The sequence below is a fragment of the Cenococcum geophilum genome (genome assembly GCF_001692895.1).
Source record: "Cenococcum geophilum 1.58 unplaced genomic scaffold K441scaffold_14, whole genome shotgun sequence".
Classification (NCBI taxonomy): domain Eukaryota; kingdom Fungi; phylum Ascomycota; class Dothideomycetes; order Gloniales; family Gloniaceae; genus Cenococcum; species Cenococcum geophilum.
Genome location: NW_027137572.1, coordinates 1,249,929 through 1,273,636, shown reverse-complemented (window position 1 = coordinate 1,273,636; position 23,708 = coordinate 1,249,929). Strand labels below are relative to the sequence as shown.

At 43.7% G+C, this 23,708-nt stretch overlaps 5 protein-coding genes and 1 non-coding gene across 6 annotated transcripts; 2 read left to right on the top strand and 4 right to left on the bottom strand.

The window, feature by feature from the left end:
* Window positions 1-5,387: 5,387 nt before the first annotated feature.
* Window positions 5,388-5,525, top strand: K441DRAFT_t15. The gene has a single exon. It is a non-coding gene; the product is annotated as a tRNA-Val (tRNA).
* Window positions 5,526-5,852: 327 nt separating this feature from the next.
* On the bottom strand, window positions 5,853-6,374 carry K441DRAFT_657547 (uncharacterized protein). The gene is made up of 2 exons (XM_067648197.1): window positions 6,349-6,374; window positions 5,853-6,293 (listed from the first exon to the last, which is right to left on the bottom strand). Exon 2 carries the CDS (start codon window positions 6,277-6,279, stop codon window positions 6,067-6,069), a length of 213 nt encoding a protein of 70 aa, XP_067505684.1. The 5' UTR covers window positions 6,280-6,293; window positions 6,349-6,374; the 3' UTR covers window positions 5,853-6,066.
* A 436-nt stretch (window positions 6,375-6,810) lies between these two features.
* K441DRAFT_695179 (uncharacterized protein) lies at window positions 6,811-8,747 on the bottom strand. Its single transcript, XM_067652789.1, has 2 exons — window positions 7,890-8,747; window positions 6,811-7,779 (listed from the first exon to the last, which is right to left on the bottom strand). Exons 1-2 carry the CDS (start codon window positions 8,607-8,609, stop codon window positions 6,898-6,900), a joined length of 1,602 nt encoding a protein of 533 aa, XP_067505683.1. The 5' UTR covers window positions 8,610-8,747; the 3' UTR covers window positions 6,811-6,897.
* Window positions 8,748-8,842: 95 nt separating this feature from the next.
* K441DRAFT_657544 (adenine nucleotide alpha hydrolases-like protein) lies at window positions 8,843-11,205 on the bottom strand. Its single transcript, XM_067648196.1, has 3 exons — window positions 10,511-11,205; window positions 9,868-10,261; window positions 8,843-9,818 (listed from the first exon to the last, which is right to left on the bottom strand). The coding sequence occupies exons 1-3, from the start codon at window positions 10,750-10,752 to the stop codon at window positions 9,042-9,044; spliced, it is 1,413 nt and encodes a 470-aa protein (XP_067505682.1). The 5' UTR covers window positions 10,753-11,205; the 3' UTR covers window positions 8,843-9,041.
* Window positions 11,206-11,242: 37 nt separating this feature from the next.
* On the bottom strand, window positions 11,243-13,062 carry K441DRAFT_608062 (zuotin). The gene is made up of 3 exons (XM_067645457.1): window positions 12,888-13,062; window positions 12,689-12,829; window positions 11,243-12,632 (listed from the first exon to the last, which is right to left on the bottom strand). The coding sequence occupies exons 1-3, from the start codon at window positions 13,035-13,037 to the stop codon at window positions 11,586-11,588; spliced, it is 1,338 nt and encodes a 445-aa protein (XP_067505681.1). The 5' UTR covers window positions 13,038-13,062; the 3' UTR covers window positions 11,243-11,585.
* Window positions 13,063-18,282: 5,220 nt separating this feature from the next.
* Window positions 18,283-20,521, top strand: K441DRAFT_715022 (kinase-like protein; the record flags this gene model as incomplete). Its single annotated transcript, XM_067653966.1, has 4 exons — window positions 18,283-18,461; window positions 18,547-19,548; window positions 19,600-19,858; window positions 19,908-20,521. 4 exons carry the CDS (start codon window positions 18,283-18,285, stop codon window positions 20,346-20,348), a joined length of 1,881 nt encoding a protein of 626 aa, XP_067505680.1. The 3' UTR covers window positions 20,349-20,521.
* Window positions 20,522-23,708: the final 3,187 nt, after the last annotated feature.

Below are 23,708 nucleotides of genomic sequence, written 5' to 3'. Positions count from 1 at the left end.
ATATAGTTAAACTAGGTACAACATAGGAGAAGAGGCTTATAGTTAACCTAATATGCCTATATTAGGCCTATAAACGACGCGAGATTATAGAGGTCAAATAAATTAGTAGCAAAGATAACCTAGTAGACGCTATAACTAAGGCAAAGCCGTACTAAGCTCTTAAAACCCTAATTAATATAAATAAGCTCGACCTAAAGGTTATAGAATAGGTGGAACAAGACTAACGGAGCACGTATGGTTTATTTACGGCCCGCTAAAAGGCCGTACGGTTTATTTTACGGATTATAAACAGGACTTATAGTTAGCTTAGAGCACTATTCGGAAGGCAGCCAAGAAGGCACCTTAGGAGGGATTTCCTATGTATTTCTTTTATATTTTATAGCTCTGTTAAAGCGATTACGGAGGTTATATATAAGCGAGCCATATCCAAGTGCCGCCAGTATATAATTATAGCACGTAGTATACCAAACGCGTAGTTACGCGTTTGGTGCACTAACTACTTAAATGCTAACTAATTAGGGGGAGGCGCGTCAGTATATAGACTACGTAGTCTACCTTAATAGAATCGACAGTTACCACCATCCAAAAGAGCATACAATACTATACGTATTTCGTGCCCCTGGATATGACTCAATTGTATTATTAAGTTGATATAAACACTACTAGATATCCTATATAGGCCCTATAGCCGTAAACTTATAAGTAGCCTATATTAGGTTTTAGTGGTAATATTTTTATAGCCAACTAGATTTTTTTTAAAAGGTATTTACCACCTAAGTCCTCTACTAGGCGTTTAATTAAGTAGATAGGTAGCTACTTTATAAACTTTAGAATATAGCTTCTCTAGTAAATAGGCCTTAATCCTTATATACCAAGCCTTCTATATAATTACCCCCCTAGATTATTCCGCTAGGCCGTTTTATAATTAAGTATTAAGTGCTAATCTTTTAAAACTAATTCCTTATTCAGCTGCCTATTTCTTAAATTCGCCTATAAGAGATGTCTCTCTATCTATATAGATAATAGCTACCTTAAAGCCTTATTATTGTTTAATAATATTGTAATATTTAATAATAATTTAGGTAAGGGACGGCTTTTTAGCTATTATCTCTACCTTATTTATTCGTGTTACGTTATTAAGGAAGTATACTGCGTACTTATTGCTATTAAATGCGACTATTCCGGGTATTAAATTAAGGTAGATTTTATAGAAAGGAACCGTTAACTAAGTTAGAGGTTTTCTAGATATTACCTTATAAGCTTTACTTACTCCATATAATTTATCTTTTACCATTATTAGGCCCTTTAGAATCGCGCCTATTACTAACTAAGGTAGTTACTTAATTGCGTCTTTTCTTATATAGCTTAATCGCTAATACTATATATAGCCTTCTACCTAATTTAGCAGAGGCTTTAATAAATGCTTTACTAGTTTTAATTAAGTTATAAAGGAAGCCTCTAGTAAGTCTCTTTTTAGCTTATTATATTTAATAGTGTTCTAACCATAATAGCGGCTATAGTAGGCGTATATCTTATTGTCGCTATAGAAAAGAGTATTCTCTTTATTGTTCTAGTAGACTCCCTTATTATTAAGCTTATTAAAATATACTAAGTTGGTATAAAAGCTTAGTATAAAGGCTACTCCTAAAAGCTGTATCTATCTCTTCCCTTTAAGGTAGTTAATTATAACTATAGCTATACTATAGACTACGATTTCTTCTATATACGAGCCTGTATAGACGCGTTCTAATATAGGCTTAATATTACTAATAAACCTAGCTTTATTATTAAAGACGTATAGGCTAGTTTCTAAGTTAAGGATAATACTATCGCGAAGCTTATAATTAGAGGCTGTGTTATAGGCTCCTATATAATAAACTGTAAAGTTTCTATAGAGCTCTTAAACGCTCTACTAGTTACCTTCCTTTAGCTTTTTATTAGCTTAATTGTCCTTTTTAATTTGCTTAATATAAGCCTTAATTTCGGGCGTTATATTAGCGATCTTCTTATCCACCTTCTTCTAAATTTTGTTATTTGGTTTAAACTAAGATGGGTAAGGAATCGACTCTATAATATACTAGCACTTATTAATATAGTAACGTTTTCCGTATAGGCACTCTAGCGGTAGTTGCCTTTCATTTTTCTGCTTATCTACTAATAATTAAGGCTTTGATTTAGGCTTTAAATTCGGTAACTTGTCCTTAAAGGTAACTCTAAAGTATCCTTATAAGGTTTTACCCTTCTAGGTAAGCTCTGTATAACGGTAGTTTTAGTATATTTTAACCAGTTTAAAGAAGGTAGAAAGTATCTTCTTTTTCCACTTAAGCCTTTTAATCTAATTCTTCTAATATTCTAACTAGCTTAGTATAATAGATTTAACTGCGTATATAAAGTCTTTTACTAAATAATTACTATTCACCTTAAGTAGATCTAGCTCCTTATACTTAGTATATACCGTCTTCTACTCTTATAACTAGACCTTAAAGTTTTAGTTTTAAGGCGCTTTCTTAAGCCTTATATACTGGGTAGCTAGTTAAAGCTTTTAGGCACTATTAGTTAGAGTAATTCTCTACTTAAGAGACACTAAGACGTTATAGGTGGTTATGCATTTAAATGTGTAGATAAGGTAGGTATATAAGATAGAGCTTAGAATGTAACTACGCAACGTATTAAGAGCTAATAACTGTTTTCTATATAGCTTTATATTGTCCCTATAGTTGGCTTTAAGCGTATAGAGCTCCTTCTTCTCCTTCTTATTTAGGTCTACGAGCTTCATCTTCCCCTAGCTATTAGCATTTTTAGGTAAGGCTTAAATAGGTTCTTTAAGCTATAGCAGATCGGTCTTAGGTATTAATAGGTCAATATACTTTTAAAGACGATTATTATTTGCTTTTAACTTAATAACCTTAATCTATTCGTCCCAATTATTTAGCCTTATAAGGATAATAGATAATATAATAACGGGAGGGGTTTCTTATTAAGAAGTTATTATAGGTGGTTATCTATAATTAAGATAATAATTAAAATTAATGGGAATAAAGGTTTTGGAATTAATAATAATATAGTAAACGGCCTGGGCTTATAACTATTAAACAAATAATTAGGAATAAGAACTCTATCTATTAATAAAGGCTCTAGAAGCTCCTTATATACATTAGATAGGTTTAGACAACTAAGTCAAAATAGGTAATAGAAAATAGGTAATGAGATATTTGATGAGATATTTAGTTATAAGTTGAGAGATAACTAAGATATAGTTTGTATAGACGATCTAGGTCGTTAGACAGTATATAATAGTGGTAAGAAACTCCGATTTAGGTCGACAATATACCTATCTTTAAATCTATACCTAACTTATCTACAAATATAAGCTAATTGTCGGTATACTATAATATAATAGCGAAATATATATCGCGATTGTAAGCGCTTTATTTAAGGGCTACCTAGTAATACTTCTTCGTATAAGCTACTCTCTAAGCTTCGTCTATAGAGGATCTAATTAGCTTACCCGCTTCCTTATCCAGCTAGCTAAATAAAGCTCTTAAAATATTATAAAGCGGCTTACTATAGGATTAAACATATTATAGATTAACCACTATAACTTATTGCTAAAGAGAGTTGGCTTCTTATCTAGCCGTATTAATATTACCACAATCATCCGATTGCTTAGTAAAAACTACCCCCCCCGCACTGTTTAAAGGCGCCTAAGTTAATCTAAATATATATAAGTTCCTCTTAATCGCGGTAATTAATTGGGGTGCATAACCAGCAGCTAAGGCACACTCTGCTTAAGTTGCTCCAAGTCAAAAAAGATCCTTAATTAGGGCGTACTAATATAGGCCCAATCACAGAGCCATATTATAAATATAGTACGGGTAGAAACCTTACGATATTTAACAAAGATTACGACACTGCGGAGGGAAGCCAATCACAAATAGCTTTAAGTTCGCCAGGATTAGGGGGTTCTTACAACCAAGCATATGGCTTCGCTACGATTACTATGTACAATTGGTGGCGACCAAGCGAAATTAAATGGCGTACAAAAATCGCAGCTCGCCTGGGGGGGGGGGTGGAAGCTGGCCGTCAACAAAGCTGTACTACTGTCTGACGACCTAGATCGTCTATACGAACTATGTCTTAGTTGTCTCTCAACTTATGACTAAATGTCTCATCGAATGCCTCATTACCTATTTCTATTACCTATTTTGACTCAGTTGTCTAGACCTCCCTGATGTATATAAAGAGCTTTTAGAGCCATATTTAAGATACAGAGTCCTCATCCGATTCTACGTTCAACAGTAAGCAAGACCATTTCTGTCAATCGTAGGTCCGTGCGCAGGTCAAGAATGAGAAGTCTGTCTATTGAATGTGGCTTTAGAGCCTCTATAAATACATGAAGGTGACTGAGTCAGTGACAGAGTTAAGGGGTCGGTGACCGAGTCAAGGGGTTAGTGACCGAGTCAAGGTGGCAAAATCCGATTCAGGTCGACAATTTCCTATAGGGTCTCCCAGCTTACATTGTTGATAGGGGCCAGCAGACGCACCACTTCTCACCCTTAGCCTTTATGTGCCTAGGTTAAATTTTTTCTAGGGCCAAGCAGCAGCATTTGGTGTAGGGTTTCAGGCCTAATTGTTAGTAGGCTTGGTAGCTAATTGTAGTATATAGCCTCCGGCCCAATTGCTGGTAGGGCTTGGTAGCCGCAGTATAGAGTATCTGGCTTAGTAGCTGTTGTAGAGAGCCTCCGGCTTAGTTACTGGCACGGCTTGGTAGTCGCAGTATAGGTGTCCGGGCTGAATTTTTCATAATGCTGGGTAGTACTACTGGGCCTGAATTGCTAGTATTAGGACATCTGAGCTCAAAATGCTGGCTCTAGACTGAAAACGAATGGGCCGTTGGAAAATTGAATCTGTATATCGCATAGGGCCCGTCGGCGTTAAATGTGCTGGGTCTCGGCATTACATTTCCTCCATATTGAACTTAAAGGCATATGCACTCACAACGATCGGTTCCTCTGTTGAAACCATGTAGTATGGTATACGTTAGCAAGAAGGGATCTGCATAAAATAAGAGAAAGGTTATCGTCTTATAACTTGAAATGAATGGGGTAAGAAGCGGAGTGCTAGGCTATGCGAATAGAGGGGAAATTGGTTACTTGAATAAAACCTGTATCTTGAAAAAAACGTTCTGCATATTGCAAAGGATAGGTATGCTATTTGAAATATATAACTTGGGCTGGTATACATATGCAACTGTGTTTAGCTTACCGTGATGGATGATGCTCTTGTAAAGTTTTCAAGGCGCTAGGATAGGGCTTACATGAAAAGGCTTGCTACCCCTGCTCTTACAAATAGTCATATATTTTTTATTTTTCTGTCAAATTTCCATTGGGCACTTGGTCTAGGGGTATGATGTGAGTTTCACCCACCTGACCTACCGCTTGTTCAATGCTTATTTGTTAGTTTCGCTTCGCATCAACTCATAGTGTGATTGTGAAAGGTCGTGGGTTCAATTCCCACAGTGTCCATATGTTTTGCTCCATTGAGGCCCTGGGGACATTGTTTTTGCTTCATCTGTTGCTTGGGAGTGCTCTCAGGGGGGGGGTTTTCAATTTTTTGCGGGTAGATTGCGAAGCGAGCTTCGCCAAGCCATCATATCTTATGCAGAACATGATGACAGTAGTGGAATTTTGTTGAGAGTTGCTGATACCGCCAGTAAGTCATTAGACGAGGCAAATTCGAGGACACCTGGGTTTTTTGGGGTATCGATAAGACCACAATGCTCCATCTGATAACCAACCGTAGTGGACGGCATGTAGGCATCAGGCAAGTAATGGGTATTTCCATAAAGACTGCTCACATGGGCGAATCATGAATATAAGATCTAAGTTATTGGGAAAGTAGAGTCACTCAAATCCATTAACCATATCACTATCAATTGGGATTTCCTGGACTTCCTCTCACAGCCCAGTGACTCCCTTCGAGCATGCTTCATGCTCTCCCCGATCTTATCTTAAACGTACATCAATCCAATGCTCCACCCCACTACATCTCTCTAGATTCCCTAGTCTATTTCTTACTCGTCTTCTCCTCCGCATACTTCTCAAGTGGATGCGTTGGGTTGCTCGATAGGTTTGCCTTTTGGTCGTCCGACGCCTCCTTTGCGTGCTCCATCGACGGGGCACCACCTAGCTCGTTGGGCTTGGCTTGTGCGTCTTGTTGCTGGGCACCGGTCTGGCGCTCGGGTTCGGGTGACTGGCGGCCAGCGTTTGGAGCAGACATTTTTGATGGGGTTTCTTGGACGGCAGATGGGTTAGACTAGGGTAGCTGGGAAGAGAGAGGGGAGACAACGGTATATAAGAGTTTGAAGATGAATAAGAACAACGGAAAGGCGTAGGGTACTTGTATTGGAATGAAAGAAGGTATTTGAGCACAAGAATGTTAGCCGGGTAATGCTCAATAGGATAGAGTTGGCTTTGGCAAGTCGGAGACTCACTAGGAAAGGATTCTAGTTATTCAATGGCAATTGAGTTTTCTGTAGCTTTGAGGAAAATGTCTAGATAGTTATTTGGAGTGTGAAAAGTGTTAGTATGGCCCAGCGCTTTGCATTATTAAATTGCCCTACGACGACGTCATTCTCCCATATCGGTTCTTGGCGTCCACTTTGGGCATCGGTGCATCCAACGACGTCAACGGCCTCCAGGATTATAGGAGCTGACATAGTATGGCAAATTGGCTTGTTTAGCACGTTAGCTCGCACACCTTAAGCATTCTCTAGGATTCCGACCCTGTCAAACAAGGTATTGTGTATTACCCATCATATCTATTTTTGTACTTAGACGGAGAAGCAATGTTTTCATATTGGTTTGATAATTCGACTATCCAACTGGTCCATACTTATCAACTCCTCTTCCCCATCTCTATATCGCCGTCTCCTAGCTCGTCGTCATCATCCCACCCACCACCCCGAACCCCCCTGCCAATCCAAATGCCCAATGCGGTCAACGCACTGACCGCTAGAAACCATCCCTCAAACCACCTCTCTGTAAATCCTGGCTCAAGTGGTGCACCCAAAGCATCTGATATTACACTTCTCACCTCACTCGGAAGATTGCTCCTTAACAGAAGAGCAGAACTTATGACATAAGTTGCACTTATTTGAGAAACAAGAAGCGCGAGGTTTGCTTGAGCATGATGCAAGATACCGGGTGCAAGGCGGGTGAATAGCAGGAAAGTTTGGAGGACGCTGTTAAAAGATGCGAGTAACATTACACCAGAGAGCAGGAACGATATTTGTCGACTCCAAGCTACACGGTCAAGGGAAGGATCCCAATGCTTGGCTAAGAGTGCGAGTACGTTGTTGATGGGATCGCTGTTTGAAAAACTTATGTTAGGAGAGGAGAACCGATGGACGGTAGTCAAACTCGTGGCAGATAGGCGGTACAGACAGTAGATTGCAAATATATACGAGATGAAATTGCAGAGACGCCCATAGGGTGTGTGCGCGTGGAGTTGAGCTTGCCTTCGGTTTTGTAAAGATAGTAGCGAGTTAGAGAGAGATGTGCGCATAGTTTCAAGCCCATTAATCTCTAATTGTAGGGTATTACGTTCCTGGACGTCAGCATTGCCGCGAATAGTGCCAATCATGCGTGTCATAAAGCCTTCTTGCGGAGTTTCGGACATCTTCCGCTGAATGGTTCGAAGGCGGCTTTGCTTGGTAAGAAGCATTTCGTTGGTTGCATCAAGGCCTGATTGCTTTCGGGCTATGTCTGATTCGGTCACCTGAAGAATTGTCAGTACAGTGCGAAGAGATGTGTGACATTTTAAAGGAGAGCTCCCGAAAAAAGCTCGGGAATCAAAAATTTGAAGGATAGAAGAAAATTTTCACATACTGGCTTATACTTAACGCCGAAAGTTTGCCATAGTGAACTAACAGCAGCAAACCCAGCGAGTGATGCCATCAGACTTATTCCAATAATGCCTATCCTCTCTAGACATCCTTCGCTGATACTATGGTCCCGGACGTAAGATATCTCGTGCAAGTATGATCCAAGTAGACCTCTCCCTAGGTACCAGAAAGCCAATAGCCATATAGCCAGCCCTAAGCCTTCAAGCACCCAAGCTACTCTTCTTTGTCCTTTTCGGGATCCTCTGAAGTTCCATCCTGCCGTAGATATAACCGAGTGTAATTCTAATGCCGGCGTAGCAATGATAAGGAGGAGCAGTAGCAACGGAAGTATGATCTTAAGTGCCAAACTCCTAGCCGCCGGGTTAAGCGTATTTGAGATTTCGCATAGTATGAGTTCGACTAAGACAGCTGAGAGTGCAATGTTGGTCGAGAAGGTAATGCCCGCGAGAGTCCTGGCCGTGGGCTTCAGCCGTCCGGTATTTGATGATTGCTCCCGAAAGCCGAAGCTCGTAGTAAGAAGCTGAGGTTCATGNTGGTCTTTACGCGGAGGCCGGCCAGAGAGTAGCGGGAATAGCTTTTGGAAAACCGCTATCGCTATAATGAGGAATGTAAGAAGGAAAGGTAGTGAAGAGAAAGCCAAGGTGGATAGCTTCCGCTTAGCATAGTCCGGCACACACTCATTGCAGTCGTCGGATGGGATCATAGGGTGGGAATTCGGCTATAGGGGAGAAGCGGAAATTGGCTACGGAGGATGGCTGACAGGGGGCACCCTTGGAATCAGTTCCCATTGATTCTCCAGTGCTTGGTGTTGAGGCTTGGGTCATTTCAGAGTTGGGCGATGTAACTAACAAGCTGAGGTGAGCCTTGCACCACCACCTACAAAGGAACGGAGCACAGGCGACGCGGCTGGGTTTCGCCAAGTCCGAATTTTCGTACCCCACAGTCGTCATCAGATATATCTATTATCATTTTTAAAGCTATTATCCTGTAACCCCCTTTATTATCTAAAAATATTATCACTCGAGAATTCATTATAGCCGTCAAAATAATGCCCACGTTAAGACAGGAAATATAATGCCAGATTTCTCATAAGATGCCAAAAACGCGTTGCAATTTGCCCGCCCTAATGTGATGTCTACTGTTTCGGCTTCTCTGTATCCACCGAGTCTGTCTTATCCGACTCAATGAGGTTTGGCCTGACGATTTCTGTCAGCTGGTCCCTCTCTTCTGTAATTGGACTGGATTTATCCAGTGGTGCACTATTCACATCTTCATCTTCATCATTGGTTACGTGAGTTGAAGTTTCGCTTGGTACCGAAGAGTTGGGATCCATTGAAACTCCTCCGTCCTCATAGGCGTCTTCATCACTGCTGCTGACGTCGCTCTCAGACGGACTGTCCAGATTCTGGAGTTCAGGACTTTTCATAACCACTCCAGGACTGCGTAGATCTTCAGGAGATGAGTCCCCACCTGTGTATCCACTCCGTGTACTGTCTGGAGAATCTGGAGAAGCCGGTTCGATTTCTTCGGATGGCGCAGATTCGATATTAGCCAAAGGACTTGGATCGAGATGTGGCCGGTAGCCAATTGCAGCCGCCACTGCAGCAGCTTCATCTTCAGAAGCTGGTTGACTCTCCTCTTCGATGAGACTGCTCCTGTGGCTCGAATCTAGGACGTGTCCACCTTGCAGACCACTCTTGTCTAACAAATCCTTGTATCCATGTCTGTTGGGATCTAGATATCGCTTCCTCTTGGCCTTTGCTCGTTTCGAGTTTGGTCGAACAACAATGACGGGAACTGGGGAATGCTGTAGGCAGTACTTGGATACAGATCCCGGCAGTAAGCCCTGGAAGCCACCAAGACTCCGGCCACGGGTGCCAACGATAAGAATTGCTGGTTCATAGAGATTTATCTGATGATCATAAGCCAAATATAATTGCTTTTTCTGCTTCGCTACTTACCATCTCTTCAATGACTTTGTTAACCTTGCCAACCGAGAATTCCAATATTAAGTTGATAGCCTTGTTCTCCACATTCTTCGCTTGTATTTGTTTCATTAATTGTTCCGCATCTCTTCGATATCCCCCTTGTTCTACACTAGGATCAGCCGCAATGTTTGAATCTTTCTCCACTACCCTCAGACACACTATCTCGTCACCATCGTCGACCAGTTCGTCGATAAGCCATTCCAAGGCATACTCAGAGTAATCATTGGAATCTAGACCACACAGAAACGTTCGTGATCGTTTCGTGTATTCGTAGTCTTTGTGTTTGGTAATGAGGGTAAAAGAATTTTCTTCGATGAAGTCTGCCGGCTTGTCGAATGTGTCGAAGGATACACGAGGTTGGAATACACTACAATGTGGTTGTTAGCATTGATTGGGAGTAGCGGCAGCGTGAGAGTAGGGATATAGGCGTCCAAGCCACTTGATATATCTCTTAGCAGCCACACCAGGACATGTGTGAGCCATACTCCGCCATTCTCAGGTACACATCAATTCTTTCTGCATGAGCATGAACGAAGGAAGTAATGAAACCAGAAAGGGGCGGTGGAAGGGGCAATGTGCGATAGAAGAGGGGACCTTGGAAATACTCAGTACTCACGGTGGAGGTGGAGGTGATGACATTCGGCGCTGAGCGCGGCCTGGCTTTTGGCTGCCTCTGGGAAGTCCAGCCTTAGAGTGCGGCAAGAATTGGATGGAGGGCCGTCGTGCATCTTGTGCCTCATCGCCAACTGCTGGGAGTAGTAAAGGGCTTAGAGCAGGCGCAGAAGCGTGGGTCACGTATGAGGCCTTGGGTAGTGCTTCGGGTGCAGAGTTTGGGGAAGGTGTGGGGGAAGACCCCATCCTGATTTCCGATTGGTATTCAAGGTAGGAAATGGAGGCACGAGATCGTCTGGAGTATCCTTTCGCAGAAAGTACGATCTGGAGCGTTTCCCGCTTGTGGATCCTTGCGCGCGACGTGCGTTTTCACAGGTGACGTGAACTGCAGAATGTCGTGGACGGCGGTATTCGGGTGCGGAAGTGGCTCCACCACGATGGAGGGCGATCGTGATCGGTGTAGGGCGCACTTAAGGGTTTTCAAAGTCACATCCAAATTTGGGCGAACCATGGAGGCTTGGCTGTGATGCCCATCTCGCGCTTGGCTGCGGCGAGAAGGGTCGGAACTCAGGAGCGGCTGGGCGGGCTCGATGAGTAGGTAGCGAGCGCACAGTAGGCATGCGATGGGGGGCGGGCATGCATCCAGACAGACGAGCAATTGTGGTATGTAGTCACACGAGACGGACAGACAAGTCTGTGTGCTGGAGAGAAGGAGACCGTCCTTGATCAGGACCCGAGCCGAGACACTACCAATCGTCGCTGTCTGGATAGCCGGGGATGGATATGCACACTAATATCGATCCCGACTCCATGTCTCTGATATGCTATAATTCGCCGATGCATGGAAGGCACGGTACACCTGCAGCAAAACAAATCGTCGTCAAACGCCTGAAGCGACCAGAAATGGCACAAATGGTGACGCATCTATGGAACTCCATTGTGTGTCTATACAAATGACATAACTAGGTAGTAACCAGTAAAAACAGCCTCGATTAGGATATCCGACCCTGCCTGGAGTCTTGTTGAATCGCCCACTGCAGCCACCATGCACATATCCAAACTCACCTGAATTCCTGTGATCATGTTGTGAGTGACTTTGCTTCGCCTTCCTTTAACTTGCCGGCCTCAACAAGCCTCTTTACCTCACAAACGAAGATCTGTTTAATTTTACCAGCATCCTTCTTGCCATTCAGCTGTGCCGTTAGAGCTGCTAGTTCCTCATTGTCGATCTTCGTGATGATCAAATCAACATCATTCAGTGCTGATTCGATCTGCGCCGCAGGGGCATCACCAGCAGCGTGGAAGTAATTGGCCTCCTTCACGCTTCCTCTGACGACTCTCTTGTTCTTCTTCGCGGCATTCTTTGCAGCCTCCTTAGCCTTCTTCCCTTCGGCTTTCTCCGCCTTCTCCGCAGCCTCCTTTTCGGCCTTTAATCTTGCCTCCTCTTCCTTCGCTTTCGCTGCTTCCTCTGCAAGACGCTTAGTTTCCGCTTCTTTCTCCAACCGCTTCTTGTTTTTCTGAGCATGCTCTTGCTGGCGGAACTTCTTTATCCGCTCATCAAGGGCGAGGGCGTCATCCACAAGTCGTCTTAAGCGTGCAGTGTCCTCTGTCTTCTTCTTTCTCCGAGCATTCTGATTCTTCCTTTCAACGTGGCGTTTCTGATCGCGGTTCTCGTTATCATCAGGTACATCCTCATCTTGGTACTCGAAAGTCCTCCAGCTATCAAAGTTGTACCAGAAATTGTAGAAGTGTTCAACTTCCTCCTTTGTGCTTTTGTCGTTGCCGAGTTTAGGTACAGGCTGAACCTTTGAGAATCGGCCCTCGGACTCGAACACTCTGCCCCAAAGCTTGTAAAAGTTACCTTTCTGAGTTTCCTTCTTTGTTGGTGGCTCGACATCAGCGCCTTCATCTACCGAGTCGAACTGTCGACGCTTGACAGGATCCAATAGAATTTCGGTAGCCTTTTGTATGCATTTGAAGAAGGAATCATCTTCGGTACTACCGGCCGCAGCTTTCTTATCAGGGTGATGCTTTAGGACCTTCTTGCGGTGGGCGCGTTTGATTTGATCTTCTGTAGCGCGGTATCGGTACTTAGATAGACCAAGCACAGCGTAGTGGTCTTGTCCCTGTACAAAAATATTTAGCTCTACCCAGTAGAAACGACAGATGATTTGTGGCGTACCTTCCAATCTTTTGCATCCCGTTGAAGCATCAGAGGATCTTCTGGTTCGCTAATCTCCCCAGCGTCTTCATCCTCGACTTTTTTGACATTGACCTGTGCTTGAATGCGGTCATCTTCGGAGAATGTGCGCTTATGCCGCTTCTATAAGTAGGTGTTATTAGTACTGGTAAATGTGATTTTTGTATGGGATTCGACATACTCTCCTAGCGTGCGCGAGGAAATGTGGGCCAACTGGTTCAATATTTCGATCAGTGGCGTGTGTAAGTCGTCCAACAGCTTCGAAGTCCTTCTCTGCGGACCAACCCTCTGGAAGTACTGGTAAGGGGAGGGAGATTTGAACAGCCGCCATTGTGGAATATAATCGAGTTCCAAGATTGTCAGCTGCAGAAATGCGAGAGGTTTAAGGCTGGCTTTTCGAGGTCTATTTTTTGAGACGCTCGGCAATGCGACGCCGATTTCACCGATCTTGGCATCGCTGTCTAATTGAACAGCGGCGTTCGCTGGAGTTAATGAATGGTTAAAGAACCGACTTTGACTATGGCCACTGCCATAGAATAGAATTCCTGAAGTAGAACGTTACTGTTATACGTCTGATATGTTTCAAGGCCTCCAGGTATAAATCCTGTCCCTACCCTCCAATTGTTCCCACTGACTGTTGGTCCACGAAGCGTTTCAAAGGCGCCCTCGGCGCCCTCGATGCCCGTATAGCGGAAGAGCAAGCAAAGCAGAGAGTTGCGTCTCAGCAATCACCATCTAGATCAAGTTCTACTTCTAAACGCCCTGGCTCTCGAGCAATCTCACCTTCGAAACGGGCCGCTAGGCCAAAGGATCAGGACAATGGGAACAAGGCGCCGCCAAGCGGAAGGGGGCCAGACCCTTCAGAATTCGACCCTGATTTTGTCATAGGAGAAGATGACGAGCCAAGTCGTGCCGGCACTCCTCGTCCCAAGGAGAAGGCTGAGGCATCCGACGTAACACAGACTGACAATAGCGGCAAGGACAAGGAGGAGAACGGGAAGGAGCAAGCAAGGGATGCTACGCTAAGTGGCCAGGCTGAGCTACCCCAAGAGGTACGGACCAAACTACGGAAACTGGAGAGGCTTGAGTCGAAGTACTCCGGTATGTATCTCTGTTTTGAGCCTTCTATGAATGGCATGTTCTAACGCGGACGTAGAGCTCCTTAGGTCATATCGAATCGCACACGCTAGAGTTGGCACGATTGAAACCTTCGAAGCCTCCCTTCGTGAGAATACACCTTTGACCTCCATTAGCGATCCTAGTGCTTTCGTGGAATACCTCAACCAGGTCAACCGCAAAGGCGACATGGTCATGGACGAATTGAAAAGGGTCTCCAAAGAGCGTGATGAGCTGAATAAAATTTTTGAGGAAGCTGAGAAGCGGGCTAAGGACGCATCAGAGGAGGTTGCACGATTGCAGTCACTAACGGCCAGCGAATCTGAGGACACGCTTGAAAGTGCAAACAACCCTTCGGAAAGAGCTCATAAGTCGATTGACTCTTTAGAATCTGACACTATAAAGTCTCCAAGCGCAACTGCGGATGCTGGCTCGCCTTCAGAACCACCAGTCGAAGAGAGCGAGGAATTCTTTTCTTACGATAGCGAACTTCCACGTCTGCAATCACAACTCCAGGAACGTGAAGAGAAGGTTCAAGAGCTCGAGCAAGAAAACAAAGCCCTTAAGAGTGATCTCTCCGTAGCACAAGAGTCCGCAGAACAACTGGTTCAAAACTTGGAAACAGCAACTAGGGATCTACAAACTTTCAAAGATACCAAAGAACGCTCTGAACGAGACATGGATGAGCAACGGAAAATCCTTGAGATAACCGTCGAAGAGCTAAAATCTAAACTACAAACTGCGGAACAGGAGCTCAACGGTCGCCAAGAGGAGCAAACAAACCATGAAGAAACCGTGGCAGACCTTAGAGCTAGGGCTGAAACTGCCAAAAAGGAATTGGAAGAGCTCCAAGCCGCTAGAACCAAGGCCCTTGAAAGTGATGAGGAGGACCGGCTTCGAAATCAAGTGGAACAACTTGAGGCTGATTTAGCAGTTCTTCATGAAACGCATGCTAAGAACGAGAAGCGCAGCGCAACGCTGAACGGGCTGGTGAATAATCTGCGAAACCAGCTGAAAGACGCTGAGTCAAAAAGGGATAAAGCATTGGCAGAACTGGAGCAAGCAAAGGCAGAGGCAGAGTCGATTGCTGAATCAAACGACACTGTGCGACCTAACGATAGCCAATCTGAGGCCCCAAGTGTAACTCTGAAGATTGACGAGGCCACCCCTTCTAAGAAGAAAAACAAGAAAAAGAAGAAGGGCGGAAAGGGTGCCAGCCCAGGCCCCACGAATGACGGAGCTACAGCAGCTATCAGCAGCACTATGAACGGCACAACAAGCACAGATACACCAAACATTACGTCAGGACAGGCATATAAATCACTAGTGCAACTTAAGCAAGAGCTAGACGCTAAGGTTTCGACCATCGAACGTTTGCAGAGTGAACTTGAAGAGAAGGAAAGCTCGATGGAAGCTCTACGAAAGAAGTTGAAAGATCAGGACGATCTTAAAGAGGAGATTGAAAGCTTAAGGGACGACTTGATTAACGTTGGACAAGAGCACGTTGAGGCTAAAGATAAGATCAAGGAGCTCCAAGCAGAAAAGACTGCTCTAAAAGAGAGTATGAAAAAACTCGAGGAAGAAATAGCGGAACTTCGTACGGGTCAGGCGAGCCACGTAAGCTCTGAGAAAAAACGTCAAATTTTAATGGCCGAGTTCGAGGAACTGAAACTCAAAGCCGACTCTCTCCAGACAGATCTATCTGTCGCTCAGCAGCTAGCTGGTTCGAGATTTAAGGATCTAACAGACATGAGAGAAGTACTCCAGAAAGCTCAACCTGAGTTGCTATCATTGCGTAATGAAGTTGCCGAGCTCCGAAGCACAAAAGAGGAGTTAGCTTCTAAATCGGCGGATGTACGCAGGCTTGAAACGCGTGAAAAAGACCTGAGATCAGAGATTGCGAGTTACAGATCTCAGATAGTTGATAAGGACAGTGATACTCGATCCCTGAACGAAAAGATTAAGCAGGAGGCCGCTCAGAGGTTCGCGCTAGAGGAGACAAACAGGAAAGCTCAAAGAGACCTACAAAGGTCTGAGAACGATCGACAGGACGTTGTAGAGGCTCGAGACAGACTCTCGAAAGATCTATCAAAATCGCAAGAAGACCTAAGGTCCTCTCGTGGAACAATAAGGGACCTGGAGCAGGAGGTTACCAAGCTGAAGCGCGACGCCGAGAGCTTGCGAGATGAGATCCAGCTCAAGTCTGCGCAATACGCTAGCGCACAGGATCTCATGAACAGCATGCAAGATCAGACGCAGGAAATGGGAACACAGATGAAGGAGATCCGCGCACGAGGTGAGAGTCTTGAAGAGGAGCTGGCAGACGCTCATAGGCTTCTAAGCGAGAGGAGTCGAGAAGGTGAAACGATGCGAAGGCTCTTAGCAGACGCCCAGGGTAGAGCAGACTCTAGAGTCAGAGAAATGCAAGAGCGTCTGGACTTGGCTATTGAAGAACGAGACCGAGCAGAAGAACAGGCTAGCACATTCGGGCGTCGACGCGCTAGGGAACTAGAAGATCTGAAACATAAGGTTCGAGATGCGGAGAGGGCGATTGCTCGAGCTATTGAAGAAAAAGAGGATCTTGCGACATCAGAGAAAGAGTTGCGCAGACAAAAAGTGGATTTAGAGCGAAAGGTTGCTCAAACAAGCGAAGAAGCTGTTGAAGTGAGGCAAGCTATGAGCCAGCTTCGTGACGCTCTGGATGATAGCGAAAAGCAAGCTCGAGATTTGGAAAAGGAAAAGGGTGAGCTGCGCCGCGCGTTTAATGAAATGCAGAGCAGGCTGGAAAAGCTACAAAAGTCCAGCAAGGTAATGGATGCTTTCCCACTTCTTAATTTTGAATCAGGCTGACCTCCTAAGGCTATGGCCGAAGAACTACGTTCTTTCCAGACCGCGAAGACCCGAGCACTTGACTCAAATGTGCAGTCATCTCGGTCCTCCATCGAGTCTTCTCCATCCCGTGGGAGAATAGCATCGCCAATGCCCAAATCTCGAATGCCCTCCAGCCAGACTACGGATGCTCCAGGGTCAAACTCCTTAGACTACGTATATCTCAAGAATGTCCTACTTCAGTTCCTAGAGCAGAAAGACAAGAAATATCAACAACAGCTGATTCCCGTCCTTGGGATGCTGCTTCACTTTGACAAGTAGGTCTTCCGCCAAGAGACGACGTGGCTAGCAATGCTAACACAGCGCAGGAAAGACGAGCAAAAATGGATGGCTGCCGTTACTGCTAAGTAAAGGCAGCAGTGGAATAAATGTACCTGTAATATAGATAATATAGTTGATCGCAGTTACTCTGAAGTTATATGCAAAAAACAATTGAACGATGCTGGATGGTATATAGGAGAAGCGGACACGACGTTGGCATCTTGGGTTATGAACCGTTCGTATTGCTTTTCAGGATGTTATTCATATCGATACGCATGGTGTTTGCCAGCTGGATGGCTGGCAGACGGGAGGCTGGGATGCTGGGTGACTCTTTACCTACAGCATAGGAGGCGCACTTGGAACACAAGAGGTCCTGGGGTATCCATTTACAGAGCAGGTACATTACTGTATGATAGCACGACATCTTCTGTGCCGGTATGGCGATGGGGATGGCAGCGTGGTTGACTTGGTCACTTCCTTCACCCACCCTAGATACTCCCCGTGTTGCAAAATGATAGGCCGAGTGAAATCCAGGGCGGTAGGACGGCCAAGTTCTCTCGGAGCCGCTTGCTGGCGTGAAATGCGTTCGACAGCCTTCTTTCACGGGCATTTTGTGCTAGGTGATGATCAGCACAGCGGCTTCACGCAGTATTCCAGGTTCTCCAAGCCCGATAACCGAGCAACAAAACAGGAACGTAGCAAGCCCACCAGGTCAAAATTCATGCAGTCATGGTGACTGGCGGGATTCCCTTTTGTCGCGGTTGCAGCGAGTCTTAGATAGCTTAAGGCCTTGATGCAGATCGCGAAATAAAACCTGCGCCCACACCTGGTCTTCTTGCCTAACTGCAACTCACGCATTGTGTCTCCACTGCCGTCGTTGCATCATCGCTCCCCAGCTTCCGCCGAACCTGGTCTCTACCCAAGCCCGCAACCATCAAACAGCCTGCACTGACTTTCCGCACCCCATAGCGATTGTCCCTTCCTCCCGAATCAACAAACCTCGATAAAACCACACCTCCGCCATAGCGTCTCAGGGCGCTTTGGGCAAACACCCCACCTGCGCCAATCAGGGGAAGCCTTGCTAAGATAGGCCAGACGAGACGAGCGGCTAGGACGATCACCAGCAATTGAGAAATCGCTGCTGCCACGGCCGCTTTCGCGTGGCCTCACCTCAAGTACCTCGTTCATCGAGCAGAGTCTTTCCATGAGTCTCGGTCAACGCGCTCCGATCTCTTGATCGCCCCGAGAACACTGCTTACCCACCTTCGGTACCTATCGTCGATATCCAGCTCGGTGGCGGGGAAGTCAAGATGAATGGCGCAGATATCAAGAAGGCCGCCATCAACAAAGCCAAGCAGGTTGCGCAGGCCGCCAATGGCAACGGTGGGAAGAAGCGACGGAAGGGTCAGGATTTGAAGCCTATAATCACAACAGAGCAGCAGAAGAGCCAGGAAGCCTCTCCAGCCTCGGTCAACAGCTTCCAGTATAAGTAGGTCGGGTTTCGCTGTAACATGTCATCCACTACTGCCCCTGCTATGGGTATTGAACTAGATACTGATCATGCGCATCTCCAGCATTCAAAACACAGCCTCGCCTCTTGCCCATCACAAAGTCGCATATGCGAACCAGTTGAGCCGGTCCCCTTCCTCCTCGTCATCGTCCGCTGATGAGGCCGAAAATACTGCGGACGAGGAAGACTCTGAGGATTACTGCAAGGGCGGTTACCACCCGGTCCAAGTCGGAGAACAATACAAGGATGGGAAATACACCATTGTGCGGAAACTTGGGTGGGGTCATTTCTCTACTGTGTGGCTGTCGAGGGACAATACCACGGGGAAACATGTCGCCTTAAAGGTTGTACGCTCTGCAGCGCACTATACAGAAACGGCACTTGACGAGATCAAACTTCTCAGCAGGGTTGTGAACGCGAATAAAGACCATCCGGGCCAGAAACACGTCGTCAGTCTCCTCGACCATTTTACTCATAAAGGCCCCAACGGCAACCACGTATGTATGGTATTCGAAGTGTTGGGAGAGAATTTATTAGGCTTAATAAAACGATGGAACCACCGCGGAATACCGATGCCACTTGTCAAACAAATTACAAAACAAGTTTTATTAGGTTTAGATTACCTGCACCGGGAATGCGGTATCATCCACACTGATCTCAAACCTGAAAACGTTCTCATCGAAATTGGCGACGTGGAACAGATTGTCAAAACTTACGTTAACGACGAAACGAAAAACAAGGAGGAGAGTAACCGGAATGGACGAAGGAGGAGAAGGACCCTCATCACAGGAAGCCAACCACTGCCGAGCCCACTCAATGCCAGTTTCAGCCAGGCGGAATTGCAGAATTACCCTGGGAATACCCAAAGTTTGAACAAGATTATGCATGAGAATTTAGGTAATGAATACTCCACCACCCGTGTCAGCCCATCTACAAAAGGCAGTCTTGTAATGAGTGTTGCTCTAGCTGTTTCATCACCTACACCATCCGGCCTTTCTATGGCAGAAAGGCTTGGTATCAAACCAGCGAACGAAGACGACGTCCAGAAACAAAGAGAGAAGACTGCGTAAGCACCTTTACTCATGAATGCCATCCTCATTGCTGACATGTAGTTTAGCGATCTGTTGACCAAAGACATCTCCGGAATCAGCCTTGATAAGTCAAACAACAACTCGAGTAATTCGACATTACCAGAAAAAATCGCTGAGGATGTCGCTTGCGAAGTCATTTCTGTAAAGATCGCCGATCTTGGAAACGCATGCTGGGTTGGACACCATTTTACCAACGACATTCAAACTCGACAGTACAGGTCACCAGAGGTGATTTTAGGCGGTAAATGGGGTGCTAGTACTGACGTGTGGAGTATGGCGGCAATGGTGAGAGTCTAACTCCTTAGACGCAGGCAACGCTGACCTGTCATATAAGGTCTTTGAATTGATCACCGGTGACTATCTTTTCGATCCGCAGTCCGGAACCAAATACGGCAAAGACGATGATCATATCGCCCAAATCATCGAACTCCTCGGCACTTTTCCTAAGTCTCTTTGTATGTCCGGTAAATGGTCGCAAGAGATCTTCAACCGGAAGGGTGAACTCCGCAATATCCATCGCCTTCGGCACTGGGCTCTACCCGATGTTCTTCGCGAGAAGTACCACTTCGTCGTTGAGGATGCTAAAAAGATTGCCGACTTCCTCCTCCCGATGCTAGAGCTCATTCCAGTAGACCGCGCCAACGCTGGTGGCATGAGCAGTCATTTGTTCCTTGATGGCACAAAAGGCATGGACGACGTGAAGTTAGACATACCTATCGGCAGCAAAGGCGAAGGGATTGAGGGATGGGCGGCAGAGGTCAAGAAGCAGCGGTAACTGCATATGCTGGCTAGAGTTGGATGATGTTTGGTGTTCTCCTTCTCGGTTAGACTGTTCAGTTTTGAGAGTTGGGCGTTTTTTGTGATAACGGCATATGACATGTTTCTCCCTCCCTTCTTTGCCCTCTGCGCTTCTTTGCCCTCTGCACTTCTTTTTTATCCCTCTCTGAAAGCTACATTGTGCTTCTTACATGAGGCTTGATGATGCACCAACATTCTTGATGCTTCTTGATACGAGCTATTTGAGTGAATATGGAATTTTGCGTACAAACAAGCGTGTGTGGCTTCCCACACAAAATCTTTAGCGTGTTGTGGACTTGCGGGTTTTTGGATAAGGATTGGAATGGGCGAGTGGGTGGATGGATGGGATTGGTTGGTTGTTTGTTGGGGTATGATGTGGACGCCGGATAGTTATGGTGTTGGATGTATTCGTGGTGTATGTCAAGCTGAATGGAGGGGTTGGCAAACCTTACGCGACTGTCTGCCAACTTCAAGCCAACCTACCTGTCCTTCCCAACATCTTAGCGATCGAGCAGCTTCAGTGGGAGAGAGCAAAAATGGTTTTAGTTTAAGTAGGTATTGAGTGGTTCCGAGGACTTAGGATCTACTCTCACAGTCAATATATGCTTACCTATTCACGCTTGCTCAGTCTCAGGTTGCCTGCGCTAAGATACTATAGAGTGTTGGTTGGAGTTTATGCAATGATACTCACCAGTGGGAGCGTTAGCCCACTGATGACATCGCCTGGGGATTATATCCACCAGCTTAGGCAGTGCTCTTATCAATATCAATATCAATATAATATGTTCAATACTGAAAGATATTAAATATTAAAGATTTTTAAAGTTGAGGTAGTAAAATAAGGCAAAATATATTAGTAAATGACTCTTGGGCCTCCCTATAATATATATATTTTTTAAATTTGTTAGGTAAACCTATAGAAAGTAAAAATTACTATATATTAAATTAGATCTTGCAAGACATCGCATATAATATTATTAATTTTTATAATTTTTATACCCCTCCTAACCACTCTACCCTTAATTAACGCCATGCCTCCCTTATTTACTAATATAATTAAAGACAATAATATATCCTTTGCTATTTCTAAGCTTAATTCCAATTAGTTCACCTACTCTAGCGGCAACGATAACGCGTTAAGCGACTCTATACTAAATATACCAACTATAACTACCCTAAAGTTGCCTTATAAAAGGTGCCAGTTAGCTACTTTTATATAGTAGTTTACCCGTAATCTTCTCCCTTATAAAGCTATTTATAACGGCAAGAATTAAATATAGTACTACTTAATATATAAATGGAACTCTACCTTATTAATATCTATTCGCGCCTACCTGGCTAAAAAGTATAGTGTGGAGATTTAAGGTAGAGAGCTTTAAGTAAAGTAATTATTAAAAAAGCGCCTTTTAAATATAATAAATAGCTTATAAGCCTCTAGATAGCTTAAATATAAAGCTTAAGAAGAGCGAACTCTTTAAGGTATTATTAATTATAATATCTTTAATAAAGCTCTTATATAGCTTATTACTTAATAAAATCTACTATATAATATAGCTACTTAGCTAAAGCTATACGCATTACTTATAATAGTTAATTATACTACTAAGAAAGTTATAATTAATATAATAGTAACTATACTAAAGCTAATTAAGTAATTATATATAGTATATCGCGAGATTTTAAAAGTAAAGCTTTAAAGCTCTCTTTTAAAAATCTACCTTTTAATTAATATAGAGACGTTACCAAACTACTATTCATTTTAAGCGATTATTATTTATTTATTAAAGCGGAAATAAGGTAGCTATAGAAGGCTCTATATAATAAAGCCTTATAGGAAATACTACGGTAGACTTATTAATAGGCTAGGTATATAGGTAAATAGAAAAGTTAACAACGTAAATATAACTAGTGGAGTAGGTTACCTAATAAATTAACTCTAATTATATTCTAAGATTTGCTATAAAGAAGAGAACTATCTAGGTAGGGACTATAGTCCTTTAAATATATAATACTGCGCCTAAGAAATATACTAAGTATATTAGCACGTTAATATATTAGTATATTACCCTTATTTCTGCATTCCTATATTCCTATATTTTAAACCAATAACATAATTATTATATAACTTAGTTACCCCTTATTCTATAGCTTAATTAGTTTTAGCGCCTCTTATACTATCTTAACTAACCTATTTATATCTCTTTTTAGTAGCGCGACTACTGCTAATATAAGGTCCGTAATACTATCTCCCTCCTTTTTTTAATCTTTGTTTTTAAAGATATCTATTATATATCGGGGGGGCTAATTTGGCGCGGTTACGACCCGGGTTAATACGAGGTTAGGGCTACTCCTACTAATAACGCGCTCGAACCCCACATAAGGTCGCGCAGCGACCGCCCCCAAGTACTTTCGCACGCAATTTTAGGCGAAAAGGTATATAATTTATGTTAGACCGGTACTTCTAGACGGTTACGTAATATTACTTTAAATTTACAATACCTAAACGGGCTCTATTCCTATATTAAGGCTATAGTATAGTCCTATATTAAGACGTCTTAGTTATTATAGTATAGTCCTATATTAGGACGTCTTAGTTAATATAGTATAGTTATATATTAAGGCGTTTCAGTCACTATAATACAGTTATATATTAAGGCGTTTCATTCACTATAATACAGTTCTATATTAAGGCGTCTTAGTTACAATAGTAAAATAGATATTATCTACTACCTAAAAGGGAGCCATCTCTGCCCTAAATATTCTTATAAAGTCAATCTAAAGAACGCTGGCCTTATAGCTATTCCAGCTAGTTAATAGCCTATCTTTTATCTCTTACTATACCGTCTTCTACACGCTGTCTTATATCCTTAATTATTCTATAGTAATGGCTATAGAATATAGCCTTACCGTTAACCCGTTAGCGTACCCCCCAGTAACAGTTAAAAGCTTTAATTAATGGCCTACCTACTAGCCCTAAAGTTTACTTAGTCTAAAGCTAGAAAACCAAATTACCGCCTTAAAGTATTTTATATTTCCTTAGCGGCGCCTATAGGTTAAGAAGAAATAGGAGAAATAGTTAAGTATTAGCTTATGCCTGCGCTAGTAGGGGCGATATAGATATAGTAAACGGCTAAATAGGCGGTATAGATATTATAGACAGCTAAATAAACGGTGTAGATATTATAAACGGCTAAGTAAACGGTATAGATATTATAACGAAGCCTTGTAGAAAATACTATAGTAAACTTATTAATAGGCTAGGTATATAGATAAATAAGAAGTTAACAACGTAATAACAACTAGTAGAGTAGTTGCCTAATAGATTAACTCTAATTAT